The 23899-nt window shown below is 44.9% G+C and overlaps 1 protein-coding gene across 1 annotated transcript; it reads right to left on the bottom strand.

Moving 5' to 3' along the window:
* Positions 1-2907: 2907 nt before the first annotated feature.
* On the bottom strand, positions 2908-13403 carry SLC25A28 (solute carrier family 25 member 28). The gene is made up of 4 exons (XM_067709718.1): positions 13098-13403; positions 6110-6338; positions 4927-4983; positions 2908-3756 (listed from the first exon to the last, which is right to left on the bottom strand). Exons 1-4 carry the CDS (start codon positions 13386-13388, stop codon positions 3239-3241), a joined length of 1095 nt encoding a protein of 364 aa, XP_067565819.1. The 5' UTR covers positions 13389-13403; the 3' UTR covers positions 2908-3238.
* Positions 13404-23899: the final 10496 nt, after the last annotated feature.

Raw genomic sequence — 23899 nt, 5'->3', positions numbered from 1 at the left:
AAACGTCACAAACCATTTTTGACATGTTTGATCAGTCACAGCACCTTCGCAATACACTGCACAAATCTTTTTTTGCATTTCAGTTGCATTTTTACCTTTCTTGGAATAATAAAGCATAGTATGCCGAAAACGTTGCTTTCTTTCTCCCTCTTCAATATGAAAATGGCTACCCAAAAATTCACCAATTTTGATAATTTTTTTTTAAATGCACACTGATATGACAGCTGTCACAATACAGTCTAACAAAATTGTTTCGAATGAACTTAAAGACAACTAAGCACTACTGGAGTCATCTTATGGAAAAAACCAAATGAACTTTTTGGCCAACCCAGTACATGACTATATACTGCTTTGTGTTAATACAAGACTGTTTCATTCACATTGGTCTTGTATGTCAGATTAAGAAAAGTTTTCTCTGGCCAAATTGTGACTTATTTTCTCACTTTCTGCTTCGGATAGCACTGTGCAGGAATTGACCCCTTGATGGTGGTTTGGAGCTGGGTCCTCCTGGTGCCACAATAACCTACCTGGCTTTCCAGGAAGACTCTGGGCTTGGAGATACCCCCAAAGCCCACAGTTCTCATGGGTGTGGTGAGCCCATGAAAGTGAGGCTTGGTTCCTGACCCAGGTACCCATTCACTGGCATCCAGACTCTCGACTCCATCACGGTGTTCTGCCTCTGTCTTCTCTAGTGATTGGGCCCAGAGACCTACAGAATCTAATGCCCTGTCCAAATTCCAAACTCATCCAGCAGCTAGAACACAGTTGGAGACTGGAAGGTCACTTTGCACTCTTTTCTCATTATTTGTTATTAAAGCATTAGAGCTGAGGGGGTCTTTAGTGACTTCCATTCTTTCTGAAAATACCCCGTGTCCTTTTCTTGAACAGTGGGCCTTATTGCCACGGTGTCTGCTGTGGTCCGGGTACCATGCCAGGCAGTAACTCTGGACAGCTCACTACAGGGCTAAGGTTTGGGGAGGCATCCCTTTGTTCTCATGCTTACTCCATGCTGGGAGGCAGCTGTTCTCTTAAACTTTACAAGCAAACCCTCTGAAATGACCTCTGCAATGACTTCATCATGCTCTTTTTACTCCACAGGTGATTCAAACTCCAGTGGCCACCGTTTGGCACTGTTAACATTTCTTCAGCGCTAAATCAGAGGGCCAGGAGAGCTTACTTAAGGCTTAGAAATGGAGACCCTGCTGTTTTCTTGACAGTTTGTTTCAAGTGCATTCAGACATGATTCTCCATAGATACTTGAAGGGCTGTCAGGTGGAAGGAGAACAAGATTTACTCTGTAACCGAACCCTGCTGATCTGCAACCCTAACCTCGCTCCAGTCAGGCACTTTTCTCTGTCTCCCTCACCACCGTCCCTGCACAGACCACCATACAGCCTTGCCTGGATGCAGACTGCAACAGCCTCCTCCCCAGGTCTGCCTGCCTGTCCAGTCTTGCTCCTATAATCCTTTCTCAGAGCCTAAGTGATGTTTCAGTTGTAAATCTCATCACACCACACCTCTGCTTAAAGCCCTGTAATGCCTCTGCACTGCCTTCAGGATAAAGTCTAAACTCCTTAGCATTGCTTTTAACACCCCAGCCCCCACTTGGCTTTCCAGCTGCATGCGTTGCCCAGGCTGTCAGCCCCACTGAACCCCTTGCACACTGAACCCCCAATGCTTCTCATTCTCTTACCTCCAGGTCTTTGCCTAGAACATCTCCCCGCCCTCCTTCACAGTTAGCTCGTTTGCCTTCCAGGTGTCACCTCAGATGTCACTTTCCTCCAAAAGCCCACCCCATCACCCACGGCCAGGCTGGGTATTCTTCTGTCCTCCAAACGGCTGTCTAGTTTTACCCTATCACATTTCTTGTCATTTTATCTTGTAATTGCCTGTTTATAAGTATCTTCCACGCTCCTTGAGGGCTGGAATGTTGTTTTTTGGATTTTTTTAAATCTTTTTTTTGGGGGGGCGGTTATTTATCACCGTGTGCCCAACACCAGCGCCTGACACAGACACTCAGTAGTTACTGAATGAATGACAGATGCAAAGACGATAGAAGTTTCAGGGGGGTAACTTCCACTCTATGTACTGAAGAACTTGCCAATAACTGGTTCAGTTACACAAAAAGGAACAGACTGACCCCCAAAGCACAGTGAAAGCCCCGTCCCTGTAAGTACCCAGAGCCCAAGTGGCCGTCGGCAGGGAGCTCCTTCAGATGGCAGGTGGAGTACATGCCCTCTGCTCATTTCCTATCTGCAGGAAGGCACAATTAGATTCACTTCTGGGGACAAAAGATCTGGGTCGCGGTCCCAGTTCTGTATTTACTGTGAGACCTTGAGCCAGTCACGGCCTCTCTGAGCTTTCCTTACCTGTAAAATAGAGAAGACACCTGCACTGCCTACTTCAGATTTTGTGAGAACCAAAGGAGATCACGTATATGAAAGTACTTTGTAAAAGCCTTAAAATGAGAGGCACTGTTATTATTTACCACAGCATCTTCCGGACTTGCAGCTGCACTAATCTTAGCTTTACGACTGCATTAGAAAACCAAGAGCCATGTGGAAAGTTTTACTGCTGCAGGCAGAGCTGAGAATTAGGGCAGAGAGATCTCCCTCTTCTGTGCCACGCCACTGCCCTAGGGAAAAGGCAATGGTGGGGGTCAAGAGCACCTGTTTAGCTGGGATCTGCCAAAGGCCCATCGTTCCTGCCATCAGGGAGACTCCTTGGAGCCTATTACTAAATAAGGGGGAGTAGGGCCCAAAGTCTTAAATCACCATGAAAACAGCAGAAACAAAAACTACAGACATACGCAATAAACCTTCCCCGTGGGCCCCTTGATTTACGCTTAGTCAAGAACAGTTGACAGCATTTCACTTCCCCTTTGGCAAGACAAACCCAATGAAACCGTTTAATTTAAAGGCTTTTATTAGGAACCAGGGGAATGAGCTGCTTATCCCTCTGTAACAGTCTAGAGCAGGTCACCAGGCCCAGGAAGGAGAGAGTGTCAGAGATGCTGTGCTGTGACTTGCTGCACTTGCTTAGGGCCCGGAAGGAAAGGCAGCAACGACGGAGGGCGGCAGGAACTGGCGTCAGCCAAAACACCAAGAGCCTGGGGGAGAGAGCCCTCTGCCTTCCTTCCCACCCCGCTCGAGGCTGGAGTGTGCCGGGAGACAGAGAACGTGGCTGGAGTGGGCAGAGCAGCAGTGCTGGCCGAACCCTGGCTCCACTGAGTGCCGCTTCACTTGGCTGCCCTCCACTCTTCTTGCCGTTTAGTGATTAGGTATTTGAAGAACTCATACACAGACCATGCGATGGCTGTGGAGGGGATCTGGTAAATTACTCTCGCCTGCACCCCTCGGAAGTAGGCAGTCACCCCGCCGACTTGATACACCGTCCTGAAGGCACTAGCCATGCCTGTGATGTGTCCTGTAATGTTTGAGTTCAAAGCCAGGGATTCCTGGGTGTTGAGCAGTGTTTTGCAAACGTCCAGTGGGGTTGTGGCAGCGGCAGCTACAGCTCCTGCACAGGCTCCGGAGAGGACATGGGAGCTGGGGTTGTACCGTCTCTGGGGGTTAAAGTGCTCCTGCAGGAATTCATAGGTCATGAAATGAATGGCTTGGAAGGGAACGTTCATGGTTAGCTGCGTGGTGTAGCTGCGGTAAAAGGCCCCGGCCCCTTCATTTTGCCACACTGCCCGTACACAGTCTGTCACCCGGTGGTACGGTGAGTTGTACATTTGCATCCTCTGCTTCACCACTGGCGGTGCCGTCAATGAGAAGAAGGGAACGGTGACAGCAATCAGCCGGTGAGCAGGAGTGTCCAGATTCGGAGTCCCAAGTCAGTAGATCAGCCAATGGATTGGAGAGAGGAAAAAGTATGAGTGAATTGTCAGTCTGATTAGTGAAGGTTGCCCTTTTTTGAGAGGAGGGGATAGGAGAGGGTGATAAAGGGCTAAAAAATAATGGACCCAATTCTAGTAGGATTTCTTTAATACCAGCCAATTAACATACAGGATATATCTACAGTTTAGACTCCAGAGGGTTTCCTTGAAATAAGTACCTACCTATTATTGTTACCATCTTACCCTTTCGTAACTCTTAAGACAAGAAGTGATTCAGTGGCAGTGAACATAATAATGAACACATAGCCCTAACAATCCCAGTCCTCAGGTACACAACACTGAACTCTTACAACATGAGGATCTCATCCTTCCACAGGAAGAGGAGAAGGGCTACCAAAAACACAATTCTTAGTCAAGAAGGGTACGGCTTTAGTTTCCAGACATCTCCTACGCCCTCAAGTAGATACATGTATAAGCTCAGGTATAATCTTCAGTTTAGCTTTGGCTCTTTCCTTGCCATGGCCTTGCCCAGACAGGTAAAGAACTGGAACTTTAAGGAACCTGGCAACTGTGCTATCCTTTCATATTTGTTTGGGTACCTCATTCTCCAACTGAAAAGCCAAGATCCAAGCAGCAGTGCAGGGACTAAGCTCTACCAATGTACCTTTCATTCCTATCTCAACCATTCTTCATTCCAACAAGATAGGCAGTATTTTCAAATGTCAGAATCCATCTTCACCTTTTTGAAGAAAAGTGAAATAATCTGCTAAATTTTTTACATCAAATCCACTATAAAGCGGACTTCCAGGAAGGCCCAGGAATAGGCCACATAGAGCCATACCTTTTTCCAGGGAAGCCCCAGGTGAATAAATCTCACTGAATATGCTTCCTGTCTAAGGGAATCCTCCTAAGCATGGACAACATGGAGGGAGTGCCCTCTAGTGGTAAGACAATGTAACACGCCAGGATTTCCCACCAAAACTGATGGGGTGCTCCCTGGCTTTCTCCTGCAAACCAAAAATAAAGGAAAAGCCCAGAGATGTAGATGCAGCTGCCCATAGAGGGAAAGGGTGAGGAATCATTACCTTCTGCTGGATTCATGGCTGCATCATGAAGTAATGTTGCCACACACCCGGCCGCGCCTGCAAAGGAAAAAACAACTGCCACATGTAAGGCCAGGAAAGGGTGACTGACTCATGGAGGACCCAGAGTGAAGGGGCGTAGCTGTGATAAACCACAGCAGGGAGAGGGAATGTTAATAGCCAGTTTAAAAGATGGAACCCACTGCTTCTAAATGCCTGTTCAGAGAAATGAAGATACTTGTTCCATCTAACTTAGTAAGGCCATCAATCTACCTTCCACAGCTACGATAGGAAGGCCAGGAAGAGTCTGAGAAACAGCCCAGACTTTTTTCAACAAAGATGGCTCTGAGAATAAATGCAGTTCATGCTCCAGACAGGAAGCAGATACACTGTGGCGAAGGGATGCCAGCACATCACCTGCTTCCAGTGGCGGGAGAGCACGAGGGGCAGGTGGTTAGACCTCCACCACAGAATCTCACCTTCTATCCTGCTGCCGCATGCTGCCCAACCCCAGTCTCCAAATCCTAACATCTGTCCATCTAGACCTTTCCCTCAGGTCCTGAACTACCGTATCCCTCACCCTCTCCTCTCCACTTTCACTTTGGTTTTCTCCAGGCTGCCATCCCTTCCATTACTTCCACACAACCTCCAACCCTCTGGTTTCTTTGTACAGAAGCCCCCCGGCCCCAGCACCATTCACTTGTTGAGGGCTTGTCATGTCCTCCATGATACAAACTGCCTGTGGGCAGCTGGGATCCTGAAAAGGTGAGGCGAAGAGCTGAAGCTCCACTGATGTCTTCCTTGGGTGGCTGGGTTACCTCCAATCCTGCCCCGAGGAGCGGGATACCACCCAACTACCAAGAAACACACAACGGGGGCAGTTCAGTGTGTGTCTCCACATTACCAGGGCATCAGAAGCTGATACCAGGGAGAGAATGAGAGGAAGGGGTCAAGCTGGTACGTAAGGGAGGATATTGTAACCCTTTGTTGAGATGCCCCAAAGAAGAGGTGGGGTTGACGCAGCCCACTGTCTGAGAACATCAGGTTTGGAAGTCCCTCCCCTATAATCTGGCCTACTCTAGCCCAAAGCTTCAGCTTCAAATCATGCTGAGACTGGAAAGCACTGACAACAGCAAAGCCCAAAGAGTTGGGAAAGTGGGAGAACCAGCACAGGAAGGCTCAATACCATTGGCAATATGGCTATTGCCCCCAGGGTGGATTACATCACTCAGTGTCTTTTTTAACTTTTCATAGCAGGCAAAATAGAGGGCGTGGGCGGGCCCTGCGCCAGTTGCTGTGACGTTCAGGCCTCGCATGGGCCTCCACAGCCCCTCCGTTCTTATAATCCTCCAGAGGGCCTCCAACACGTTGCGATAGCGGGCAGCTGGATCAGGCTGTAGGCTCTGCATCCGAGTCTGAAAGTACAGAAGGGAGAAGTGCAATGTCAGTGATGCTGACTGCGCACCCAATCTCAACACTCAGGCTTGGGCACTGGGCAGACCTACGTGAAATCACGCCAATATGTAGAAGTGATACCCGGCATCCAGTGTTACTGCCTTCCAAATCTATGTGCCGTCTTTCCAAGCCTCGGCTGGACCTTTCTTTTTCTGGTCACCTATGACCCTACGGGTGGAACACCATTATTTTCCCTCAAAAAATCGCCCCCTGGTAAGCGTCCTTGAACCCAGCAACAAATATTAAGCCTGTGTTTCAGGAGAAGTTGCTTTTGTGTCTTAATAAACTCAGGCTAAGAGTTCTTTACAAGTGGATTCTAAAGTCAACTATTTACTGTCTACAACATACTTTATTATTTCTGAAGACTGATCCTGGGCCTGCTTCCTGGCCACATACTACACTGACTAATGAGATGACAGCTCATCCTTCGATATAACCTTGATGATAATCTGGCTTCTTCAGACTATTTGGCATTGGCAGCTGGGCCTGTAAGTTAAAATTTTGGCAGAAGTAGTATTCCTAATAGATGCTGCTCTAATTTCCTGGAAAAGAAAGTTTACCCTCAAACTATGAAGGTGGAAACCAATCTATTCTCTAAAACTGAGGGAGATTCCAGATTTCTAATCTAAACTGACTGAATCCCAAAACTGGCATCAATGAATAAAATTAGTCTCAGTGAAACATAACCCTTGGAATCTCTAGAGGATTCAGTGACTGGAATGAATGTATATGGTAGATACTGAAATTTGGGAAATTAATCTTACTTGAAATACTTCCCAAATCACAGACCTTCTCTGAAGGATGAGTCTCCAATGCAGATCTCTTGTCTATTGATCTATTTCAAGGTTCGGGTGGCATGGAGACTACCAGATAGTATAAAGTCAATGTCCAGGGACTTCCCTGGTGGTCCAGTGGTAAAGAATCCGCCTTCCAATGCAGGGGACGCAGGTTTGATCCCTGGTCAAGGAACTAAGATCCCACATGCCGCAGGGCAACTGAGCCCACGCGCCTCAACTAGAGCACCCATGTGCCACAAACTAAAGAGCCCATGTGCTCTGGACCCCGCGCACCACAAGTATAGAGCCCACGTGCCCTGGAGCCCGCGCACCACAACTAGAGAGAGAAAACCCGCACGCCACAACTAGAGAGAAGCCTGCGCATGGCAACAAAGAGCTTGTGCTGCAACAAAAAGATCCCATGTGCCACAACTAAGACCCGACGCAGCCAAAATAATTAATTAATTAATTGATTAAATACTAAAAAAAAAAAAATCAATGTCCAGTGCCTGGACCACAGTAGGCACTCAAGATTTGTTTGTTGAATGAATGAATGAATGAATCTTAGCTTTGTCTGCACCAGTTCAAAAAGGCCATTAGTGAGCCAACAGGGGCAACTAACGCCCAAGTACAGTTTAAATTCCTACTTCATTCCTGTCACTGATTCAATCTGGATTTAAAAGCTTGAACCTTCCTGTTGGCCATCTGAAATCCAAGAGTAATGCCTCTTCTCCAAAGCATGGGAAAAAACGAACTAACCAGATTAACAAATCCTGGTTAGCTGCAAGCAATCCACATTCCTCTAGTTATTTTCTCCTTCCTGCTACCAACAAAGAACTGGTAGCCTAAAAGATTACTGAAGTTCAATCAGAAATATACAATATCACTTATCACAATGTGACACATTCTTTTCTACTTCTCAATTAAAAAAAAAAAAAAAAGGACTTCCCTGGTAGTGCAGTGGTTAAGAATCCGCCTGCCAATCAGGAGACGCGGGTTCGAGCCCTGGTCCGGGAAGATCCCACATGCTGCGGAGCAACTAAGCCCGTGCGCCACAACTACTGAGCCTGCGCTCTAGAGCCCGCACACCTAGAGCCCGTGCTCTGCAACAAGAGAAGCCACCGCAATGAGAAGCCTGCACACCACAATGAAGAGTAGCCCCTGCTCGCCGCAACTAGAGAAAGCCCGCGCACAGCAATGAAGACCCAACACAGCCAAAAATAAATAATTAAATTTAAAAAAAAACAACTAACTAATCTTGTATTGGGGGAATGTTTAGAAATTGCACTGTTCTGCTGGAGTCAATAGCATATTTGGGTAACTAGTCTTAAAGGTCTGGCCTCAGAGTCCTGGAACCGTTTACCCACAAGAGAAACCTGGACTGTGTGTAAGTTACAATGAAAATTTTACACACATGTCTAAATCTAACTCACAATTCTAACTCAATGAAAATACACCCTCATGGAGAGGACCCAGGCATAAGCCACACCAAATATACAAATATGGCTCCCCAAATTTGTGGGCCAATAAATCTCTTTCACAGAAAGATGAAAACCTCTTAAAGATGAAATCTCTAAGTAAGAATTAGTGAATAGTCTTCAACATAAAAAAACCCACTGCCCGACTTTGAAGAAAAGCCAAACGGGGCTCCCCTGGTGGCGCAGTGGTTGAGAGTCCGCCTGCCAATGAAGGGGATGCTGGTTCGTGCCCCGGTCTGGGAAGATCCCACATGCCGCAGAGCGGCTGGGCTCGTGAGCCATGGCTGCTGAGCCTGCGTGTCCGGAGCCTGTGCTCCGCAACGGGAGAGGCCACAATAGTGAGAGGCCCGTGTGCCGCAAAAAAAAAAGCCAAACAGGTAAGTAGTTTGGTGAGACAAGTCACATTTGAGTCAGAAAGGCTGAGTGGGAGACCCAACTTTGCTAGCTATGTGGTCTTGGGTATGTCACTTAACCTCTGAGCTTCAGCAATGTCATCTGTAACATGAGACTAAGAATGGCTGACTCAGATTGCTGTTGTGGAGATTCAGAGTTAAGGCAAGTAAAAGCCGTTGCTAATTTATGTGGTGCTAGAAATATAAGACTTTTTATTGTATTCAACTATGTTTCTGAGAAATATTAGTTCATATCTCAGAATTTACAGATCACAGCAGTGTTGTCTCGTGTATAAGTCATTTTGCAAATATGCATGGGCAACTAACTGGTCTTTAACCACTAACAAATCAGAATTGATTTTGTATTTTTTGTTTTCATTTTAAAGTTCCTCTGTGTCTATGATTTATATGTCCAGCTGTTCATCTAAAGGCCATGTTTAGGAAGGAGCACAATTGTGAAATTCTGTGCCTTGCTTGGTTCTGGAAATCTGCTTTTGGGAGCCTGTATAGAAGGCTTGGGAGTCAGACTGGGTTTAAATCATGACTCTGCCACTAACTATGTGACATTGGGCAAGTTACTTGCCTGTTTTCTTCATCTATAAAGTAATGAAAATGGTATCTACTTCATGAAGTTGTTCCAGTGATTAAATCAGTAAATATTAAGGCACATCACATAGTGCTTGACAAACATGAGCAATTGCCATTTACTGAATGCTCATTATTAGATATAAGAACATCAAATAAGCCAATGTTTCCATTTCCTAGCTGTCCGCTGGTGAATGTATATAGATAACCATTTACATCTGGAGTTTGGAAAAGATTTACTTCCCTTTGTTCTTTCCCTCCTTAACTTATTATATAAGTAGATTATTTGCTTCACGACTACAAAGCCAAAAAGCAGCACCTTGGTGACAGGTGCTTAGCCAGATGACTTTGAGAAGAGTTTTGACTGCTTTACGCTGTAGAACCTATCCCGTTAGATAAAGTCTGGTGCTTGTCTCTGAAGCCCAGAAAAGGAATACTGGGATTCACTTGGGCTCCCAAACCTCCCTATTATGACCATGAAAATCACTGGTTGACTAACTATAGCCTAGCAAGGCTATGCTGACTTCCCATGGTCCTTCCCAAGGATATTTTAAGTCGACTTGACCCTGATAAGCGGTTTGGGGGTGCACAGGCTTGCATGCCAAGAGTCACTATCAGCTTTCACTTGCAAACACTGTGGTTGACCTTTAGGCTCCAACACAGATACCTGCCTCTAGTCTTAGGGTATGTTGGGCTGCTCTTCCTCTCCACCACCTATTTATGGTGGAAGAGGAAGAATAGCTACGCAAGGACAAGTGAACTGCAAAGCCCTTTCTGAAGGAAGAGATTTGAATTTTACTTTCATGCCTGCACAACAGTGACTACTGTAAACAGTGTTTACTGACACTAAATCTTGATAGGCTCACCTACTTTTTCCCTCTAATCATTTAAATGCCAGCGTTAATGGCAAATGAAAATGATTCTTCTAAAACACGCTTTTGTGTTTTTGAAGACTCCTGAGCATTTTTTCCGCCAGATGAAATAATTATTTCTTTAATGTAGTGCTTTGAGGCATGACTGTAATGTTGTATTAGTCATCTTTTAAAAACAAAAATTCCAAAGCTTATGCAAATGAATAAGAACTGTTCTTCAAAACAGTTATCTTGAAAGGCTACAAGCGACTTATTCCAGCAATGCTGCTGCAGTTATGCAAAACATTTCTGGAACTCCTCTTTCCAAAATGTTCCCTCAGTGGGTTTATCAACCTCAGGAGTAAATCAGTCTCCTTGCTTTTTCCAGTCCTACCTTATCTTTGACCCCAATCATCATTACCCATTTTGATCTCCCACCTGAACTGCCATATTTGATTCTGAATGGTCTCAATTACTAAAACATCAACTCTGTCTTGTCACAGGACAAACACTTGCCCCATTTAAGGATATGTAGCCAAGTATTCTAGAGGCATTTCTAACAGAGTAAGTTATAAAATGTTCACAACAACATTAGCATTATGTAAATATATGGAGTAAGGAGATAGTCTCCTAAGGTAGTGGGACAACATTTAAATTGATAAGCTGAGGTAATATTTCTGAGGTAATATTTCTAAGTCAGTCACATTATTACATTGTACTTTTCAAGCCATTCAATAATTTTCATTACTCTCCTTGATCTAGTTTTCATTTGATACCCATCCTGAAAGACAGCACCCTAGACTATCTTGGACTTTACTCACAGTCCAAGTATAGTGAGGTTACTTTGCAGTTAGATCATGTTAACTTTTGGATATACAGCATTAACAACTCACAGTTGGATATACAGCATTAACGACTCACAGTCATTCAACCTAGACTCTGTTACATACATGTCTGAATCTTTTTTATTTGTACTTATACATATGACATTTCAATATTGTTAGAGCATTAGCCATCCTCTTACTTCTCTCTCATGGATTTTACTATTTCTATTCCTCACAATTGACATGCGTATTTAAAATTCTAGGGACTTCCCTGGCGGTCCAGTGGTTAAGACTTGGCCTTCCAATGCAGAGGGTGCAGGTTCAATCCCTGGTTGGCGAGCTAAGAGCCCACATGCCTCGGGGCCAAGAAACCAAAACATAAAACAGGTGTGATATTGTAACAAATTCAATAAGGAATTTAAAAACGGTCTACAGCAAAAAAAAAAATCTTAAAAAAATAAAATAAAATTCTAATATCCATTTTAGCCAAGTGCATTTACCACAGTTTCAAGGGTATGAACCTTGGTAGGAGTTACCTTGCAATGTGCTAGGATACTCCTACCAACTCGGTGTCATTCACAAAGCTTAAGGAGCACTTTCTCCATTTCCTCATCCACCTTACTAATGAAAACATGAAACGGTACTGGAACCAGGAAGCAGAAGAGAAAGACTTTGCATCTTCCAAGTAGATATTCTCCTCCTGAATATGTAACTTTTTCCTAATTTGAGAAGAAAGCATACATCCAAGAGCTGTGAGGATATTGTTTAACTATATCACCCTTAACATGTAAAGGAGGAACCAGTCTGTCATTATATTTATTTCAACAGTCCCCTTGGTTGTTCCTTTGCTAATGCACAAGAATAAGAACTGTAAAGAACAATGTGTTCCCCTCGTCACCCAGCTTTCTTCAGAAACATGACTTCTTGTACCCACTCATCAGCCTGCTTGGTGTGGCTGAAATTAGTTTTACTTTCACATGAATCATGCCCTCTTGTTAATCCCATTTTATTTTCTTCACAGTAACATCTACTTTCCAGTATTGTCATGCTTCCCTCCTAGACAACTTTTGCCTTTTTGTCAACTTCAAGTGGCCAAAGAAATACACTATGAGGTCCATCTCTCCTTGGAGGGCTGATGTGCTCCCTGCATATACACAATCCCAATCCCAGCTCAATTTTCATGTTCAGGAAATAGGTGGAGTATCATGCTTGCTGCACAGAGAAACCGAAACTTTTTCCTGAACATGGTCTTTCCCATATTATTTCCAGTCAGGAACTCTGAATTCTGACCGCACAATCATTTCCAATCACTCATGGGTTAAGATTTAATAAGTAAATACTTCCTCTAGCTGAGAGATCCCAGATTCTGGTTCCTGCCCCATCACTTTTAAGGGAAAACACAGCAAGGAGCTTGTAAAAGCACTGGCCAGAGAACATCTCTAGCCATTAAGATCCTATTGAGGGTGTTCAGTAAGCTTTACCTTAATCAAGTTAGTAGCACTTACCTGTTCCCTTCCCAACCCACCCTATTCCTATTTAGTCCCAGTTGGGATCCAGGATTCTGGCTGACAGATTTTCTTTCCAGAGTCCCAATTTAGATCTCACTGACGGTGAGAAATTGGTCCTGGCTTCTGAGTGGGATCAGTTCCCGGCCGGGACCTTTCTTGCATAGGTGTGTGCTTCGAATAGTGTGGTGGCAGGAGCCAGAAAGGGACTTTGGTCGGCTCCGGCTCTCGGCTGGGATCCTGGCTCCGGGCATGACCCAGGGGTCGGGTCAGCCCCAGGTGAAGTTCGGAGCAGGGCCAGGTCTCACCTTGACGCAGTCGATGGGGTACATCACGCAGTGCTCCAGGATCCCTGCCACGGCGCCCGCCACCATGTGAGTGGTGACAGTGGCTCCAGCCGGCAGCGCCTCGTAGTCCGGGCCGGAGTCAGGATCCTGCCGTACCGGGGGCCTGCAGGCCCCGGCCTCCCCGCCGCTGGCCCCCCGGCCCACGCCCCGCTGCAGCCACCCGTCCAGCAGCGCCGACTCCCCGGGGCTCCGCCCCGGCCCAGCCGCCGGCCCCCCCGCCACACCGCCAGCACCCCGCCCCTCCAACTCCATCCACCCGGGCCAGCTGCAGCGCCCACCCCCGCCGCCGCCGCCGTCGCCGCCGCCGCCGCCGCCGCCCCCCAGCCCCGTTGCGTCTGCCTCAGGCGCGGCCCAGAGAGCCCGGGGCCTCGGGCTCCCGCTTGGCCCCGAGGACACGCCCCTCAGTCAGTCATTGGTGCAGCCGTCAATATAGCCCCGCCCCCAGATTACGTAGAAAATATAGGTCTGTGGTATTAGTGAAGTTGCCTGTCATTCCTCCGCCCCGCGGCGTTGAGACAGCTTAGATCCCACCCCTTCCCCTTTGATCTTGGAAGCTTCTTGTTTATTGGCTACTTGATTGGCCAACATGTAAGATCAACCCGCCCTCCGACTTTTCTGGAGGGCGGGAGAGACTTAAGGCTGAACTTTGATAGGCTCAACGACTCTTGATACTTTGAGCGCGGGCATTGGCCAGTTTTATGTCGGGATCCGATTGGCCACAGGAAGAGAGCGAAGCGCCCAGGGGCTATCGAGGGGGAATTTCGGGCCCTGAGTGGCGCCAGTAGAGCTGTGGGTGCTGCAGGCTGGATCGTGTCGGGGGAGGAGGGGAGGGCGGTGCCTGGCCTTCAAGGTCAAACCGCTGACGGATGCAGTTAGGCCCCTTCTAGAGCGCCCACCCCGAATCCCGGGACTCGCGGGTCGTGTGCTGGCGGGTGGCCTTGGCCCGAGAACTCTGTTCCCGCGGGATCTCGGACTGGCGTTGGGTGGAGCGGGCCGGGGCCGGGCATCCCCTGGCGAGGCCCGCCGGCATGTCGGGAAAGCTATTGCGACATGCAGGAGGAGGTCCGTTAAACTCCGGTCAGGTCGGGAGAATTGACCCCTCCGTGCTGCGCGCGGGCGGACTCCTTAGGGCCTGATGCTCCTCAGGCCCTAGCGCCCGGCACTGGGCTTGCCCCGGAGTCGCCAAGCAAACCCCGCAGTTGTTGAGTGAACGAGTTCTCCGGGGGCATGCTGTCGCTCGGCCCTGCGCCAGGCCGAGAGCTGGAGGCGGGGAAGGGAGATGTCGAAATGGGGCGGGACGATTCAGAGACGACGACAGGTGGGGAGGCTGGGCAGGAGGCAGCTGCCCAAACACAGCAGGAAAGTACGGCAAATTTGGGGAAGCTTGTCGGACGCACAGCTTGTCCCTGAGCTGACTCACTGATGAGCTCCCCTGCCCGGTGATGATGCTTTTTGTGGTTAAGACTGCTCTCGATCCCAGGCGCTTCGGCTGGGGGCTCAGAGGGGCGCTTACTGATTAAAGAACAATACCAGCAGTTCCCAGCCTTGAGCACCACCTTCTGGGCGGTGACGTTGCACAGATGGTGCTTTGCTAGGGCCGCGGGCTCGGTTGAGGAACACAGGCTTTCCCCACTCCGTCTTCCCGGCTTCTTCAGCCTCCCTTAACTGGAGCGTGTTTGCACAAGTCTCCCCAGTGTTTCCAGATCTGTCTTTACTCCCTCTTTTACTGAGATGATGATGTAATTGTGAACTTTTAAAAATCTGTTTCTAGCTTTTCCTTAGATAAGAAAGAGGGTTTTTTTTTTCTCTCTAAAGCTTAGCCCTTTTATGGGTCTCCGTTTTTTGTTGTTTTTTTTTAACTTATTCTCTTCCTATTCAGCACTGGCTATTTAACCTTTGGGTCTCGACCTTTTGGAAAATAATGAAACTACAAATCTTCTTCCCCCCACCTCCTACCCCCATGCACACACAAAATTTTGCCTATAATTTCTAAATTTGCAGTGTCCCTGACAGTGACTCGTGGACCCCCTAGGGATCCATTAACTTCAAGTTAAGAACCATAGGTTTCACAAAAAGAAACCCACTCAATCCTGCTGGAGTACTAATTCCCTTTACTGCCAAACCTACTCCAGTAATGAGCTATACCTGCCAAGTCCTTTCTCTCCTTAAGCCCTACATTTTTACTCCTTTATTCATTGGTCACAAATGACCTTTCCAAATCCAATGGTCTTTTTCTTATTCCCATTTTTCTTGACTAAGAGATAACACTTGCCCCCCATTGACCCATCCCTCACTGAAACTTTTTCCTCGCTTCAGGAGACACTCTGTTCTACCCTTTAGACTTCTGAGTCTCCTACGCTTCTCTACCCACTGAGGGGGGGACATTCCTGAAGGTTTAATGCTTCTTGTTCATCTTTAATACTTTAGAGAACTTCACTACTCCAAATCTGTTTTCCTCATTGGAGCCCTATCTATATGTCCCTAATTGCATACCTGTTAACTGAAATTTCCATGTGAATATTTAGTAAGTATTTATTGAGTACCAACTTTGCTTGGCACTGTACTTGAAGCTGGTGATACAGGATAGACAGAGTCTATGACCTCATGGAGCTTACTTTTTAATGGGGGGAGAGGGATAGATGAATAAAAATATCGGTTATCGGTTAGCTCTAGGTACTATGCTGATAACTGTAGTAAGGAGGTGTGATAACGTATGACAGGGTGGCTACACTTGTATGACCAGGAAAGGCCTTTCTGAGGAGGTGACACTATGGTTAAGTTCTGAATGACAGGCAGGAGCTCATGTTAGGCCCAGAGAAGAGCATTCCAGAAGAAACTGTAGGTACAACAATCCTAAGGTGAGAACAAGGTTGGTGTATGAAGGGACAGAAAGGTCAGTGTGGCCGGAGCACGGTGGGGGGTTGGAAAGATAGGCAGAGGGTGAATATCCACCTTAATTTCTGACTTAGCACGTCCGTTCCAAACTCAGCCTTTCCACTCCCCACTGCAACCAATTCCTCCACAATTTTTCATTTCTACCCAATCAATCAGACTCTAAAGCTGGGAGTCTTCCTTGACTACCTCTTCAGACTAACTATCCTGAAATGTTTTTGTTGTTGTTGTTCATGCTCTTCTTCTCCTTCCTATAGATATTATACTCTCCCAGTGTCTGATAATTTTACATCTATATTGTGATAACCTTTGAAAGGCCACCCTACCTCTGGGATCTCCTGGCTTCACCAGTATTTTGAGTCCTCTCCTTCCAGGGACATGGTAGAATTGTTCTTCCCACCTCCTTGAAGATAGGCATGGCCATGAGATTTGTCTGACCAAGGAAGTGTGAGCGAAGCATGAGAGCCACACATTACCTTCTCTTGCCACCTGACTGGTGACATTCAGATGGTAGAGGCACCGTCAGGCTGGGGCCCAGGTGAGGATGATGAAGCAGTCACGTATTTGCCACCCTCTTCCTCCCAGATGGACTTTCAGCATGAGTAAGAAATAAATCTCTGTGGTTTTAAGATACAGATTTTAGGATTATTCCATACCATAACATAATCTAGCACAGCACTTCTCAGACTTTAATGTGATATTAATCACCTAAAGAATTTGTAAAAATGCCACATTATAATTCTGTAGATCTCGGTGGGGGTCTGAGATTCTGCATTTCTGACAAGCTCCCAGGTGATTCTGATGCTATGAGACCCTGGACCATACTTCAAATAATAAGGACCTTACCCATCCTATCTGATATACCCTCTCAGCACATCTACACACACTCTGTCCTACATCTCACCAGCACTTAAACCCTCCTAGAAAACAAACAAATTAGCAAGCAAAGAAACGACTTCCTTGGTGATATTCTTTTTTTTTTTTTTAATATTTATTTATTTGGCTGTGCCGGGTCTTAATGTGGCACGCAGGATCTTCGTTGCCGCGTGCGGGATCTAGTTCCCTGACCAGGGATCGAACCCAGGTCCCCTGCATTGGGAGCATGGAGTCTTAACCACTGGACCACCAGGGAAGTCCCTCTTGGTGGTATTCTTTTTTTTTTTTTTTTTTTTGCGGTACGTGGACCTCTCACTGTTGTGGCCTCTCCCGTTGCGGAGCACAGGCTCCGGACGCGCAGGCTCAGTGGCCACGGCTCACGGGCCCAGCCACTCCGCGGCATGTGGGATCTTCTCGGACCGGGGCACGACCTCGCGTCCCCTGAATCGTCAGGCGGACTCTCAACCACTGCGCCACCAGGGAAGCCCAGTGATATTCGTTATAAACCCTGAATAGCTTCCCACGCCTGCAACTCCTCAGTCAGGCACTGTAGAATCTTAATTTCTTATATTCTTAGGACAGTTGTTTTCCCCATTCTCCCTTCTATCTCCTGGCATTTTCTTTTCTGCATTAATCTATGAGACCACTAGTTCTCTCAATGTTGTCTCAGTTATTTTCTTTAGTAATAGAAATTGCAAGTTTTAGCTTGGGCCCATGGCTTCCCAGCAGAAGTCTATACTTTCCCCAGCTTCTCTTACAGCTAGCATTGTCTGTGTGACTAAGTTCTGGTGAGTGGGATGTGAGTGTAATTGATATGAAACATCTGGGTTCTGCCTTTAAAAGGAAAGATTATGTCCTCTTTGAGTACTTTCCTCATTTTCTCCCTTCTTGTCATCTAGCATACAGACCCAAAATGTCAACCATTTTTGGCCATGAGGACAAGGCCTCTACCTAAGCAGGTAGCAGAGCAAAAGGTAAAGGAAACCTGCTACCTTATGGACTACAGTAGTACCTCTGGACTATGCATGCTCTGGTACATGAGAGAACTTGTTTAGGTAGTTGCTGTTAGTCTGAATCTTTATTACAGCAGCTGATTTATATCCTAACCAGCATATGTTCTTCCCGAGAATGCATTTCTCTGTTATAAAAATCTCATCTTGAAGGTCTAAAACAGGTCCCACTACTTATTCCAGCTTACATTACCCTTTTTCCCTGAACTGCCATTGTACATGACCAGACATGAGGTATGAGTATAATATAGAATGGGGTTGATTCTGGCAGCCACACTTGAAAATAAGACTGATTTCTTTACAGTCACTTAAAGAGAAATTGATTCCTAAATTATCAAGAATAGACAATAAGAGCTGTAGGAATTCAGAGAGGGGGCAATCAGTAAGGGCTGAAGGGATAAGAAGATAGAATTATTTTAGCAGTTTCAAACTGGAGAATATGTATAGGAAGACTTTCCAACAGGTATGTGGGGAACAGTTTAAGGGAATCAATTTGCTGTTCCTCATTTTCCGTATCTTTCATAAAATTCATCTTCCTAAGAAAACTGATGAAGCAGTTCTCCTTTCCTTCCTCCCGTTTCTCACTCTGTCCTCCCACCTTATGAAAGACAAGTGTGGGCCTCCCTGGTGGCGCAGTGGTTGAGAGTCCACCTGCCGATGCAGGGGCCACGAGTTCGTGCCCCGGTCCTGGAAGATCCCACATGCCGCGGAGCGGCTGGGCCCGTGAGCCATGCCCACTGAGCCCGTGCGTCCGGAGCCTGTGCTCCGCAACGGGAGAGGCCACAGCAGTGAGAGGCCTGCGTACCACAAAAAAAAAAAAAAAAAAAAAAGACAAGTGTGCCTTTGCCAGTCCTATATCTTGTTATAATTCATTGCCCTGGTGTGTAAAAACCTCCAGGTAGCCAGATGACCGAAAGAGCATCTTCTTTTGGAACTTTAGTTAGTTGCATCATCCTTTAAGCAATAAACTGTTTCCCTTTGCACATTTTTTTTTTCGGGTGGTGGTAGTTACTGCAATCACACCACCTTTTTAAATTTTTTTGTTTGTTTGTTTCTCCTAAAGGATCTTATTTCTAAAAGAAAAAAAGGCAAAACAAGGAAAATCACTAATTTTGATCAGGCTAAGAAACAAACATCATGTCATCTCTGGCTCATAGGCAAAAATCCCCCCAAATTACTTTAGCTTCACTAGTTCTTGTCTAGTAGGAAGTTTCAGTTCATTTCATACTCAAGTTGAAACAGACACAGGAAAAAAATATTATTTGATATGGTAAATCCATATTATTTGGGCACAAATCTCACTGCCACTCATTTTTCCCCTTCATTTATGCCTTTCTATTATATCCTTATTACCTTGACAGGAACATGTTGTAAATTATGTAAATAATCCCCCTAAACAATTATTTTTACACCATTTTGTAAACTCTACCTACTAGTCATATAAAACCTTCTCTTCTTTTTGCTGTTTATTTTCACAAACTAGATAAAACTGCACTCTTATTTTTTCTTGGCTGCATTGGGTCTTTGTTGCTGCATGCAGGCTTTCTCTAGTTGTGGCAAGCAGGGGCTACCCTTCGTTGTGGTGCGCAGGCTTCTCATTGCTGTGGCTTCTCTTGTTGTGGAGCATGGGCTCTAGGCATGTGGGCCCAGTAGTTGTGGCACGTGGGATCTCCCCGGACCAGGGATCTAACCCATGTCCCCTGCATTGGCAGGCAGATTCTTAACCACTGCGCCACCAGGGAAGTCCAAAACTGCAGTCTTAAAAGCATCTACTTATGTACCTGGTAAAATAAAAGTGTTCCCAAAATATAACCTAAGATATAATGCCCTGAGCTTTTGGAAACCATTTCATTTAATTAGAATTAATATCTTCATCTCAGATGGTGACATGTTCTTTTAATTCTGTCAAATGTATAATTTTAAACTTGTTTAAATCTTGAAATGAGATTAAAAAACCTGTATATAATATTTTTATTATACCAATTTCTGCCCATCTGTAATGTCTTCTTACGGCACTTTAACATGACCTAAATAATTGAAGTAGGTCTTTATTCACAATCAACAAGAAAAATCATGAAACACATTTTTAAGGGGTTTTCAGCTCCAAAACCAAAATGCCTTTAAGTGAAAGAGAAATAAGAACAATTAGTAGTCACTTGATAAGCCTTTTTGGGTTTATTTCCAGAGATTAAGTGATTACTCAAATGAATAACACATCCTTTTGCAAATGAGATGGTTTCTAATCCCTTAACAAATCTTAAGGATATGGAAAAATTGTGACAAAGATTTGGCAAAATGCCATTCATTTATTTGTGTAAAAAGTTCTTTGGTACCTACCTATAATAATAAAATATAGGAGTAGAATTGGTGATGATCTCTATTTCACTTTACCAAAAAATGAGTCATCTAGTGATCTAGTCGTCTAATTACATTAAATGATATAATTTAAAATGTTTTTAAAGCTCCATCCATCTATTAAGAGGTACAGTCCAATAAAGTTTTACTTTTTATGTAGGTAGTGATTCATCAAAATCTAATTTATAGTTATATTGTTTTCATATCCCAGTTCAATAATTATTTCCCTGATCTCCCTGACTTGATCAGTTCCCCCATCATGTCGCAGGTCCTGTATCTTACAGAGCTTAGATAGCTGTAATTTTGCATATGTTTATAAAATTATTTCATTACTGTCTATATCACCGGTAGATGGTAAACCCCATCAGAAAGGAGTCTCTTTTTTACTTTTTTTCCCCTGTGTCATTATATTTTCAGAATAGCTTAGTACCTGAAACACTGTAAGAATTTGGTAGAATTTATTTGCATAAATAAATAAATAATGAGTGAGACACTCATGAATCTTGGGCCTGAGCTGCTATTCCTCCCCTTAGGCAGTAGCAGTGACTGACTCATCCAGTAAGTTCCAGTTCCTTCACCCCTCAACCCTCCCCAGTGTCCTGCAGTTGTCACCAGAGACACCACCCAACAGGATGCTAGCAAAGCTCATCCCTTTCCTAATCATGGCCTTGATTCTGGGAAGCTGCCTCGGAAGCAACAAGCCCAGCAGTGAATTCAGAAACCAGGACTGGAAACAGTCCTGCCATTACTTTATCAGAGTTTACTAAGGTAGTGAGACTATGAATTAGCTTCTTCCTCTCCTTTCCTTTCTTTCCTTCCTTTCTTACCAGTGGTTCTCAAGTCACCCTGAGGACTTGTTAGACATGCAAATTTCTAGACCCCATCCTAGACCTATCAACTCATATCTCTGAGAATGAGGCATGGGAATCTGCATTTTCCAAGCAGATTCTCACTGTTTGATAAATACTGCTTTGTTATCACCATACTAATTCTAAACACCCAGGTGGTGCTTGTTTCACAGGCTAAAATTATACTCATAGCAGGGGCAGTGAAGCTTAATAGTGCTAGCCAATTCAAGTGTTCTTTCAGATGATATGTGCCAGGCCCTGAACTAGGTGCTAGGGAGACAAAGATGAGTAAAACTAGACATGGTCTCTTTTCTGGTGGCGCTTAGGCTCTAGCGAAGAGCACAGGCATTAACCAGAAACTCACAAATGTAACATTACAACTGGGATGTATGCTATGAGGGGAAAACACATGACGCACTAAAAGCATATGTTAGAGGGACTTGACTTAGTCTAGGGAGTTATGTTACACAGGGAAAGTGGCATTTGAAATAAGATCTGAAAGATAAGAGTTAATTAAGCTAAGTCAGATGGGGAGCAGCAGAAGGGGTAAGGGAAGCAGAACTTTCTGGACAAAGAGACCGTCATATTGCAAAAGTCCTGTAGTGAGAGGCTTAAGCCAGTGTTTGGGGTAGAGGAAGCATAGATTGAGATGCAGCCTGGGAGGTGAATTAGGGGCCAGACCATGAGAGGCTTTGAAAGTCGTGTTAAGGGTATCAATTTATATATCTTAAGAACAATGGGATCTCATTTTGAGTTGAAATTAGATAACATGGTCAATTTTGCATTTTGAAAACTTCTCTCTGGCTGCTGTGGAGAAAGATTGAGGGCAGCAACCCTAGAAGTGTTGTCATTATTGTTATTTTATGGATAAGAAAATGAGCTTTAACGAAAATAACTTCCTCAAGGTCACGCAGCTAGTAAGTTGTGAAACCAGCTTTCAAACACTTATCTCCCTGACATCGGAGTATAAACTTAACCACACAGGGCTGTCTCTCCAGATCAAGGTAATAAACCCCAAAATAGAGTTAGTTACAATGATTTAAGAAAGGAAGAAACAAAGAGACTTATCTCTGACTCATTCTGACATTGCCTTGGTCATGACTGTCAGAGATCAAGGAGGGAAGCATAGGGTAGCTGAAGTTCCATGACTTAATCCAAACTTCAGTTACCTAATCTGTAAAATGGTAATAGTAATAATATGTACTTCATTGCATTGTTTCAGGATTCAATCAGAAAAAGAAGGTTAAATTCTTTTTTTTTTTTTTTTTTTTTTTTTTTGGCGGTACGTGGGCCTCTCACTGTTGTGGCCTCTCCCGTTTCGGAGCACAGGCTCCGGACGCGCAGGCTCAGCGGCCATGGCTCACGGGCCCAGCCGCTCCGCAGCATGTGGGATCTTCCCAGACCGGGGCATGAACCCGCGTCCCCTGCATTGGCAGGCGGACTCTCAACCACTGCGCCACCAGGGAAGCCCGAAGGTTAAATTCTTACTATACTATAGGTTAGTTAGAAGCCAACAAATGTTGATTATTATTACTATTATTATAATTATTATTACCTATTTTTCTTTATGACTGTCCACCCACCCACTGCAGAAATCGATGGCATCATGTTACCTAACTGCCAATCAAGAAACCAAGATGCCCATGACTAGTTACTGTCCTTTGCTTCTTTGCACAATCAACTTGTTTCTAGACTAGCACACCAAATTTGGGATATCTCACAAATAAGCCTGACAATAATATCCTGACCTCAGGTCCATGGCATGTTTGACTTCAATTACTGTATGAGCTTTGTATCATAAAGAGTAGATTTAAATATTTTTAATTTCTTAAGTAAAATTGCAAAACTTTCCTTGAATATTATCAAAGACTGTAACGGTCTGTTGTCTTTGACATACAAAGAAGATAAGCTATTAGCAGGGAATGACACTTGGGTTATTTATCTAAGTAGATGTCATGTATTTTTAATGCTCTGTGGTATTGAATCCTTTATAAATATGGGATATCTTCTCAAAGCAACTAGCCAGAGTTACGGAGGCAGCAAACATTATCAACAATAAAAACATCATCATTAGCAAAAAACAGCAGATGTGGGCCTCAAAACCATGAACCTTGAAGCCCTGAATTATATGTGTAATTTTCCTGGCTGTTCTCCAGGTCCAATTCCCATTTTTACTCTTTTTATTACAGGTACATCCCTGACCGTCTTACCTGGTCCTCTGCCTTATCCAATGTGCATTTCTTCATTGCCTCCTTTTAGTCAACCAAGTCTTCCCTTTCCACCCCTTGGCCTTTACAGCTTAGTCATTACAAACTAGCATATAAAAGTCCAAGCATTTACATTAACTGCACCAAAAGGTAGTCAAATATTTTAGGAAGTGGAAAGTTATCCTCACGGTGACAAAGGGAAATTGTTTCACCTTCGGATTTAACTCCCTCTTTGAGAGTTACTTACTGGGCTTCTGTTGTATGTGTGCCCAGCACTATGCTAAAGGGCTGAGAGGGCAGAGGAGAGGCAGAGAGTGCAAAAACGGGAATGAGCTGCAGTCCTTTTCAAGAAGATTGCAACTGTTGGTGAAAAGGACATGCATGCATTTACACAACAACAGTTATAACAGCTAACTTTTATGAAGGGCTTACTGTGTGCCAGGCAAGGTATATATTATTTCTTTTAATCCTCTTTGGTTGTATATTAGTTATCTACTGCTCAGTGAACAAATTACTATAAAACACAGTGGCTTAAAACAGCAATAAACATTCACTATCAGTTTCTGCAGGTGAGG

Source organism: Pseudorca crassidens, chromosome 16 (genome assembly GCF_039906515.1).
Source record: "Pseudorca crassidens isolate mPseCra1 chromosome 16, mPseCra1.hap1, whole genome shotgun sequence".
NCBI classification, from domain to species: Eukaryota; Metazoa; Chordata; class Mammalia; order Artiodactyla; family Delphinidae; genus Pseudorca; species Pseudorca crassidens.
This window is presented reverse-complemented; position numbering and strand designations above follow the sequence as displayed.